Below are 10,357 nucleotides of genomic sequence, written 5' to 3' on the forward strand. Positions count from 1 at the left end.
TGCAACATAAACTTTGTTTACTGTCCACAGATACTTGTGATGAATGTCTTCAGAGGACACTCCCTCACATGTCGTCGATTAGAGTATCAGATGGGGACTGAATGCTGTTCCATGTGTCTCCCTGGTAAGATCCAGTTGAATATTGAAGAGGTTTTTCACATGTGTAGTGACAGATGGAGTCTTTGTTAAACTCCAGAACCAACTGGGTGGAGGTCAGTGGACTCAGTCATACTTCCATGGTTGGTGCTGTTTGTGTTCACAAGTGAAATGCATCTTTGTAGGACTCCGTGTCACTGGAGTTTTATTTCCACAGTAAAACAGAAAGCAGAAGATACAGAACAGAATGATGAAAGTTTTTTAATTAACCTAATGTGCATGTTTTTGGTATTGTGGGAGGAAGCTGGAGTACCAGGAGAAAACCCACGCAGGCACAGGGAGAACATGTAAACCCCACCCAGACCGGGATTCAAACCTGGAACCTAGGCTAGGATTCGAACCTAGGCGACAGTGCTAACCACTACACCACTGTGCTGTCCCTTCTTATTAATCAGCAAAAATAAATAAGAACTCATAATAAACAGAAAACTTGCTTCATTGCGAAATGCGGTTGAAAATTGTTTGCCCTTCCGCTTTCTAGCCACAAAAAAACACCACACCTGTCCTCAGGTGACGTCCAAATATATAGTTGACGCCCCTCTGACATCATCATCATTGCATTTCCATCATATGTCAACATAATCAAAAGTATGTCATCATGATGTGATAAGTGGCAGCATGATTATAAATTATTCATATTATTATAATAATATGATATGGTATAGATAAAACACAAATCAGTGTATTGGCTTCAACAATTCATAATGATGAATTTTAAGTGAAAACTCTATTTCCACTTACTAGAAATATTATATGTCAAGGAATTTTTTTTCAACAGGAAGTCGAGTTAAAACTCACTGCACTGAGTTTAGACCCCCTTCCTGTCAGCGCTGCACTGAGGGAACCTTCATGAATCATCCTACTGACCTGTCACAGTGTTTCACATGTACAAACTGTGATGCAGGTACATTTTTGTGAATATTTCATAACAAGGACTAAAAACTAAGATGGTCTTTACATCAGTAAATAATAACATGTTGCTCTCATGTAGATAAACAAACAGAACATAAGACTCATAGCTCATATCCTTGTCTCCTCTCTGTGTTGACAGCTTCTGGTTTGAAATTAAAAACTTCATGTACAGCAACATCAGATGCTGTGTGTGAGCCACTGGAGGGATTCTACTGCATGGACTCTGCAGAGGAGGGCTGTAAGGCAGCAGAGAAACACTCAAGCTGTCAGCCAGGACAGTACATCAGTCAGAGAGGTTAGTTTGCTTGTGCTGACTTTAAGATGATCCATGGCATAGTTTGACTTTCAAATCAGAACACCAAACAGGGAAACAGCTGTAATGATTACTTGATCATCCAGGCTGGAAGCAGTGACGTCTGACCACCAGATAGCAGGAAGTATATATTAAAAAATCAACCGAAATAAATAAAAAAGGAAAACAAAAAGACTGGCAGCAGGATGAGCTGAAGGGACACTGACAATGACAGAGGCCTACAGCTGTAGATGTCTTCTAGTGCAGGACACTGACAGTTTCTTGACAATCTGCTTCTTAACTGGTACCAGCAGGTTAGCATTCATTTTGTTTTTTCAACATGTGCATGAAGCAGTGAAGCTAATGACAGTTGGATCATTTTAGTGTTCAGTTTGTTCAGGAATCTGGTGTGAATCAAAGTCCCATCAGGCTGTGAGTGCTGAGCTGCACTACAACACCTCATCAGACCTCAGAGAATATCAACAGGATTTGTTCCTCAAATATGACAACTTGGGACTGGAAACAAATCAATGTTTTTTAAATCCACTGACAGGACGTTTCAATATTTGTCGTTTGCACAGGAACAGCATTAAGAGACACTGAGTGCTCTGACTGCAGTGAGGGAACATATTCTGATGGAACATTTCCATCCTGTCAGCCACACACACAGTAAGTGAAGCTTCACATCAGATGGCTCAATTGTGACATCAGCAGGGAGTTCAAGGTGTCTCCAGATGTTCCTGTAAAAAATGTCCCTCTGTCCTTCCAGATGTGAATCAGTGCATCTTCAGCTGATAAAAGCAGGGACTGTTTCAACTGATGCTGAATGTGGAGAGCAAAGTTCAGACAGCAGAGGACTTGTGGTCGGTGTTAGTGTGCTTTTCTATCTTGGAATAGCTGTAGTAGTAGTTGTTGTGTTCCAGAGAGAGGAAAACAAGTCAAAACACAGGTATGGTTCATGTTTGCACAATAAAAATATGAAAATGTTTTTGATGTATAATATCATCTTTCACATCATGAAGGTATTAATTTTGGTGTTTTTCATTGATAATGTTTTTTTACAGAAAAAAAGCAAAGCAAGAACACAGAGAAGTGAGTCTCACACTCTGCTGTTGTTACTAACAAGTCTGTTTCACTGCATGTACAAAAGGAGCTACAAGTGATTTTTCTAATTAATAAGATGATGTCACTCATGATGAATTTTTCTCAAAAAGGAACCTGTGTATCCAGCTGAATCAGGGGTGATGATTCGACAGCCATAGTGACAGCAGCAGGTAAGACAGCAGTGTGTCCTTCATTAAAATGTCCATCAGCTGTCCAGCTGAGCAGCGTTCTGTGGTGTGTTTATGTGCAAAGTGTTGCTGTTTCAGCTCAATATTTTCCTCTCCTCAGGATGCAACAGTTCATGTGTAAACATGCAGACTGTTTTGGACACTGCAGAGGAAATGTTGTCTACAATCCAGTTATATTCATGTTATAATCATGATGGGACATTGTCTTTGCAGTGCACGGAAATGAAATCAGCCCAGAGTTTCCTGCACAGAACTGCTGGTCTGCAGTGGATCATCATCTCACACACATGTTGTGTTGTCACTGTGTGACAGCTCCAGGCTCCTCATCCAGCAGATCCCTGAGGAGGAAAGTCTCAGTCAGAGTGTTTCTGTGATGAATTCCAGTAGGTCATCTTCATGTTGCTGTACGTGATCTCCTGTGGGGGCCACACAGAGCTCACAGGGGGACCTGAACATCAGACAGACTGAAAACTTTATCTGCGATAAAGAACAATCAGCTGGAACTGAGGACGGAGACTCTCAGTCCTGAACTGCAACAGGAAGGGACAAATGTTTGCTTTGACTGACAGCAAACAGACTGGATCATGTGGGTGGTGCACATGAAACCCCAGGTGGGTTCAGGTGCAGGAGAAAAGCAGCAAATAGTCAGAAGAGTCCATGTGCTGAATATTCCAAGTTCACAAGACATCATATTGGTATGCAGTTTGTGTACTGAAGCCCCACAGGGCTGTGAGCTGAGCCTGCATGACACGACTGCTGAACTCATCCTCCACATTCCCTCATTGGACACTTTGCTTTTGTCTTGTGCTGCATGATGATATAAATGTATTTTTTCATTGTCTTAGTTTCTTTACAACACCTGAATTTCCCTTTTGTGAGACCAGTGGAGGATTCTCTTAATTTTAAGTATGACAACATGGCAAGCAGTCAGTGCATTTATAAAATGCACCAGAATACAGTCCACATGTCTCTGGCACATCATGTTTAGTCCACTTTTTATTTATTTTAAACTCGGAAGTATATTGAAGTAGCAGCTTCATTCACAATATAGCTGAGCTAATACAACAACAGAAAAACCAGGGGACACAATCATACACATTGTAAGTAATAGGCTATTAGATATGTTGTAGACAAAATGTTTTTTATCCATCCTTTCTAGTAAATGTTTCTCAAAGTTCACCTTGGTTTTATCGCAGATGATCTGTATAATTTAATGACACCTGGTCTATGTAATCGACTTCAAATGATCAGTTCTTTAGGAAACCTAACCTGAACAAATTTAGGCTTTTTTGCCTCTGTGAGGTCATGTCAGTGATAGACATGTTATTACTCCAAGCTGAACTCAGCTTTTTGCTGAATCATGCATTCATTTCGTTAATTATTTCATAACCATATTTATTCATTTGAACAATTCCAACAGCAACAGCGCTTCGCGCCGCTTCAAGCGCCACATGTTCTCCCTCTGTATCTGGATACTTCCTGCCTGCAGCACCGAAGGACTCCACGAGAGACGTCTGTCTTGCCCGAGCAGCAGCACCTGACTCTGCTCTCCTTTTCTGTCATAATCAGAATCCCGTTATAAATGTCTCGCGTTCTGTGTTGTGGTTCAACCTGAGGTGTATCACAAGGTTTGTTATGTTGCCACAACTCTTAACCGTTTTCCACAAACATCACAAACCCCGTCTTGGCTGTTTGTGAAGCTCAAATATCTCCAGACACGACGCCATTAACGCTCTGCCATTGCGTCTACAGACTGATTGACGCATTACGCACTTACCCAGTTCCATCCGCTTGTCATTTACATCTCAATAATTTATTTACTTTCCACTGTGTTTCTGTTAATCGTATACATTACCTCAAATGACTGATTGAATTGATTGAGTATCGATATTTTGATTTGAGAATCGATTTTAGAGCATAAAGATCTGGTATGGAAGGTATCGATATTTCAGTATCGATCCGCACCTCACTAAAGAACACGGCAATACAACCAACGCTCCTCGGCTCAGCTTGGCCTGGTCGGTCGATGATGATGTAAATGTTTTCTTTGACAGGGTTCGTCGCAGTCTTCACCATAGACATAATAAAGAGCACGAGAAATGCGGCATTCTACCATAAACTATCACAGCAGCAATATGCCTGAGCACTGTGCGGCGAATTGCCGTCCAAATCGGTGGACTATTTAAAACAGGGCTCGGGGGATTACTTTTCACAAGTACGATTGGACATTATTGGTTGTACTTTGTGAATAGAATATTACTGTACTGTATTTATGTTCACCAGCAAAATCAGACAACACAACATCTGACTGTAGACTAGTTTGCAAACATTCTCTGCATTTAACCCACCCAAGTGACGTGCACACACTCCATCTATCTTCAGCTTCCCGATTCATCTAGTAGGTGTATCATCATAAGACTATTAGCATTCACAAATGTAAATATTCTATTATCAATCATATTACTTTTCAAGTATTATGCTTCTTCATTTTAGTGGGAAAAGGGCAGGACTACCTCCAGCCGAGCCTCTCAGGAGGCCCCAATAACTTCAACCTCACACCCACAACCTCAGCCTAATGATGTGAGTATTTCTGTTTTAAAAATCATATCTTAATGGTCCTGGACATACTGAAATCTCACTTATTTGCTAGCACTCATATTAAACACACTCACAAATAAACCTATACACACACTGTAGGAGTCAAATTGGTTATTTTCTATGTTCACAAGTGTCACAAGTGTATGCATTTCTGCCAGTAGGTGGCAGTATCTATTTTAGGCCATGGTTTGAGTCTATATAGGGAGGTGGGTTAATCAGCGTAGTGGTGCACGCTGGGGAATCCACACGGTTTTTGACCGTGCCATGGTGTAACTTCTCAGGTCAGAATGATACGTTATGTTTAAAGCGAGTATCTTTGAGTTGACTGTATGTAGACTAAATAAACCTGGAGTACAATCAGCAGTGTTTTGGACATTGGCTGTGTTATCCATTTGCACCGGCATACACCTACACTGGCATGCGTACAAGCCAGTTAAACAACCAGTGTGCGCGGATAGTGACAAATGGCCACTATACACACAATTGAAGACTTGTTGAATATGCATTCCTGGCACACACACACAGTGCTGGCAGTGGCTTTGACAGGTGATGAGTATAAGAAAGAATGTGGGTCATACTCTAGTGGTGTCAAATTGATGTGTGTAAAGTGAGACGATCAAACCACGTCCATCCTTCTTTCTACCAGGATCATGGCTATGCCTTGTCTGCCTCTCATAAGGCCAGACTCAATGAAGTCTTAGCAAGAGTGGAAAGTCTGGAACGAGAGAAGAACACCATGGCAAGAGAAAAGAGGGCAAATACCACAAGAGTCTTTTGGGGGATTGGAGGGAAAATAAAAAAAAAAACAACAACAAACTTTTCATGATTAAAAAAATTAAAATTTTAATTAACAACTTTGTGCATGTGTAAATACGTTTTTGGGCAAGGGGTGTCAATTTGTTGTGTTTAACTTGAGAATCTACGTTTTTATTCTCTCTTCCTGTGCCCTGTATCATAGCTACATGTAAACCTCATGAAAATCAGTGAAATATATATATATATATATATATATATATATATATATATATGAGTTATGATTGATTAAATGCGCTGACACTCCACTGCGCCTGCCAAACAGATTACACTGAGTGGAGCGGGCAGCGAGCGGGTGACCGGTCCAAGACGGCGGCCCCACGGCTCGTCAGCGCCAATAGGCAGTAGCGGTCGATGCAGCATCTACTCTTTATTATGTCTGTGGTCTTCACGATGTCTGGGTTGTGCTGTCGTCCTAATGAATATGAAACAACGTCTGGGGAGTGCTGTCCGAGGTGTCTTGAAGGTACAACTTTTCAACCTCAGCGACAAATCGCAACGACCACTCTGATTGATTGGGTGCGACTCAGACCCGCCCAAAGACTTCCCCTTAATGTGAAACAAAGACATGAGGCATTGAAAATGCAGTTCAGTACAAACACAAATGGTGTAACCAGGGCGTACACACAGTTATTAATTTTGCCCCCCCCTGCGCGCACGAATAGCACAAAATCTTGCCAGCCATGTTTTATTCTAACAATATAAGTGAAACAGATATTTCTCAAGTCAACAAATCCTTAAATAGAACAGTTATTCATAGTTATTTAAGTTATCAGAACTTAAAAAAAAATCACTCTATATACATAAATGTGACAACAATATATACAATCAGATATGTAAAACACAATAATATAAAACATTAAGAATAATATACAAATAACATAGAATAAATATTCTAAATTGCACAAATCCTTCATCACACAACTAACACACTAAAGAAAATCTAATCATCACACTATTGCACTGAGAACAGAAAACACAAAGTCAGGTCACTTACTCGGTCCTCTTCGAACCAGTTCAGTCTGAATCCTGTCAGTCAGAGGTGAGGGCCAGCTAGCAGGGTCAGTTGACAGAGGCTCATCCTCAGCAGTGAGGCTCCGTGGGGGTTCGGGCATTTCTATCAGCATACTGGCACATTACTCAAAGCACATAGCAGCGGAACATAACACATAGGCCCACTCAGAAATATTAAAATTACATTAAATTGCAGTTGTCCAGATGTCTTCAACTATGAGAGACAGAATGAGGAAAAAAAAAATCCAGAAAAATCACACTGTCTGATTTTTAAAGAATTTATTTACAAATTATGGTGGAAAATAAGTATTTGGTCAATAACAAAAGTTCATCTCAATACTTTGTTATATACCCTTTGCTGGCAATGACAGAGGTCAAACATTTTCTGTAAGTCTTAATGAGGTTTTCACACACTGTTGCTGGTGTTTTGGTCTATTCCTCCACGCAGATCTCCTCTAGAGCAGTGATGTTTTGGGGCTGTCGCTGGGCAACACGGACTTTCAACTCCCTCCAAAGATTTTCTATGGGGTTGAGATCTGGAGACTGGCTAAGCCACTCCAGGACCTTGAAATGCTTACGAAGCCACTCCTTCATCGCCCGAGCGGTGTGTTTGGGATCATTGTCATGCTGAAAGACCCAGCCACGTTTCATCTTCAATGCCCTTGCTGATTCATTCATTCATTCTTTCCTTTACATGGATCAGTCATCCTGGTCCCTTTGGAGAAAAACAGCCCCAAAGCATGATGCTTCCACCCCCATGCTTCACAGTAGGTATGGTGTTCTTTGGATGCAACTCAGCATTCTTTTCTCCTCCAAACAAGTTGAGTTTTTACCAAAAAGTTCTATTTTGGTTTCATCCAACATTCTCCCAATCCTCTTCTGGATCATCCAAATACTCTGTAGTAAACTTCAGACAGGTCTGGACATGTACTGGCTTAAGCAGGGGGACACGTCTGGCACTGCAGGATTTGAGTCCCTGACGTTGTAATGAGTTACCGATGGTAGCCTCTTTGGTCCCAGCTCTCTGCAGGTCATTCACTAGGTCCCCCCATGTGGTTCTGGGATTTTTGCTCACCGTTCTTGTGATCATTTTGACCCCACGGGGTGAGATCTTGCGTGGAGTCCCAGTTCGAGGGAGATTATCAGTGGTCTTGTATATCTTCCATTTTCTAATAATTGCTCCCACAGTTCATTTCTTCACACCAAGCTGCTTACCTATTGCAGATTCAGTCTTCCTAGCCTGGTGCAGGTCTACAATTTTGTTTCTGGTGTCCTTTGACAGCTCCTTGGTCTTGGCCATAATGGAGTTTGGAGTGTGACTATTTGAGGTTGTGGACAGGTGTCTTTTATACTGATAACGAGTTCAAACAGGTACCATTAACACAGGTAACGAGTGGAAGACAGAGGAGCCTCTTAAAGAAGAAGTTACAGGTCTGTGAGAGCCAAAAATCTTTCTTGTTTGTAGGTGACCAAATACTTATTTTACTGAAGAATTTACCAGTTAACTCATTAAAAATCTTACAATGTGATTTCCTGGATTCTTTCCCCCCATTCTGTCTCTCATAGTTGAAGTATACCTATGATGAAAATTACAGGCCTCTCTCATCTTTTAAAGTGGGAGAACTTGCACAATTGGTGGCTGACTATTTTGCCCCACAGTTTTGTTGCAAAGCTGAAATTAGATATGATGTTTGTTAAGACGAATTACTGTTGTATAAGCACAGTAAGAAGGCTAACAAACATATACCACCAATTAACATCAGCCCTTCATTCATGACATGGATACTGTAATCCTACAGAGAGAACATAGCAAACCTTCATCTTTTGCTCGTTTCTCCTCTCCTTCTTCTGTTTTTTTCCTAAATTGAGCACCTGATGGCTTTGACGTTTTTCTGTCCATCTCTGCGTTTACTCGGCACTCCACAATCAACAAATTTCCCAACGCTCACTCACGACCATTAGCTGACTATACCAATTCACCTTGGTGACCACATAATTGTTTTGTATTACCTATTTTTATTTGGCCGTTTCACATAATTCAGAAAAACAAAAATTATAGGCCTGTATTTATAATATTATGAATGAAATGTGCGTTATATGGAAGAAAGTCAAGGTTTGACTGACTTTATCCATTTTATACAGTGGATTCCCCCACCCGTTCAATTTGGGAGATACCCAGAGGAAAGTCAGTCCAGTGAAAAATAGTGAGTTGAGGCTGCGATTGCACAAAGAACAACAAGTGGAGTCCAGTTTGCATCAGAGGAATTGCTCCTGACATTGGGCTCAGGGTCAGAAAGAAAATACACAACTGTTGATATTTACTGGGATGTAATTCACCATATTGCACAACAGTTGGTCTCCCTGTGTCTCTGTGAGAGATGCCTCTGGATGATGAATCTTTGTTTCACAGCCATGCGGAGAAAACAGTGCAGATCAGGTCTCTTGATTAGGGGTTTGATGATCTTGAAGGTCTCCACAGTCTACTTTTCACATGAATCATAGTGATCACAGTATTTAATGTCTTCTGAAACACAACTTGATGGACTAGCAGAGGTGCACTACATCAGCTATGCTACATTGGCTACAGATCCAAACCCTCACGCAGACGAGTCAGCTCAGCCGTAGTTACCATAGCAACAAAGCAAAAAGTGTAACCAGCCTGCTGTAGCTAATGAAGGATCAGACTGTTTAATTAGTGACACTACAGTGACAACAAAGCACCACTGGAAGTCAAGCTGATCCCTAAACTGAGTGAGTGCAATGAGCAGACTCAGTTACCTTTGAGCAAAGTATTATATGAACAGGATACTTTTTGTTTAATGTTCTAATCGTCACACTAATACACTCATTGATGGTGGTTACTCATCCAGGTTGGGGATAGCACATCCACAGTGGACAGATTTAACCAGAGCAGGATGCTGTGCCTTCTCCTGACAGCAACATGTTCCCCTTGTTCTACTTTACACTTTACTAAAATGTCCAGGACCATTTTCATTTCTGGTGTGTGTCTGATCAGAGATAACATCAAGGAACAAAAACAATGAAGAAAAAGTGAAAGCAAACTGAGAGCTATTTTCAAACCAAGGGGATTTCTGCAGTCATGTGATGGCTTCAGTCTCTGATATGAAACATCAAATCATTATTGACTGAAACAGTTTGGTTTCTGAGTCTAAACAAGAGTGTGTGTTTGGGATTGAGGTGACACGTCAGCCAGTGCAGCAGTGTGGCCCACTGATATGTTTTCATACATGAGTTTTATTAGAATTTTGTTGGTTTGTAT

General features: G+C 41.0%; 1 protein-coding gene across 9 annotated transcripts in view; it reads left to right on the top strand.

The window, feature by feature from the left end:
- Positions 1-3,831, top strand: part of LOC124063904 (tumor necrosis factor receptor superfamily member 14-like) — a 62,189-nt gene extending 58,358 nt beyond the window's left edge. For 3 of the 9 annotated variants that reach the window (XM_046398026.1, XM_046398031.1, XM_046398027.1), the window contains 6 exons: positions 31-124; positions 935-1,060; positions 1,208-1,363; positions 1,942-2,029; positions 2,130-2,452; positions 2,575-3,831. In XM_046398026.1, the coding sequence (XP_046253982.1) occupies positions 31-124; positions 935-1,060; positions 1,208-1,363; positions 1,942-2,029; positions 2,130-2,452; positions 2,575-2,594 (807 nt within the window). In that variant the 3' untranslated portion in view covers positions 2,595-3,831. The remainder of the gene's footprint in view (positions 1-30; positions 125-934; positions 1,061-1,207; positions 1,364-1,941; positions 2,030-2,129; positions 2,453-2,574) is intronic. The other 6 variants (XM_046398033.1, XM_046398034.1, XM_046398028.1 and 3 more) reach the window with 6 other exon arrangements.
- Positions 3,832-10,357: the final 6,526 nt, after the last annotated feature.

This window comes from Scatophagus argus, chromosome 8 (genome assembly GCF_020382885.2).
Source record: "Scatophagus argus isolate fScaArg1 chromosome 8, fScaArg1.pri, whole genome shotgun sequence".
Lineage (NCBI taxonomy): Eukaryota > Metazoa > Chordata > Actinopteri > Scatophagidae > Scatophagus > Scatophagus argus.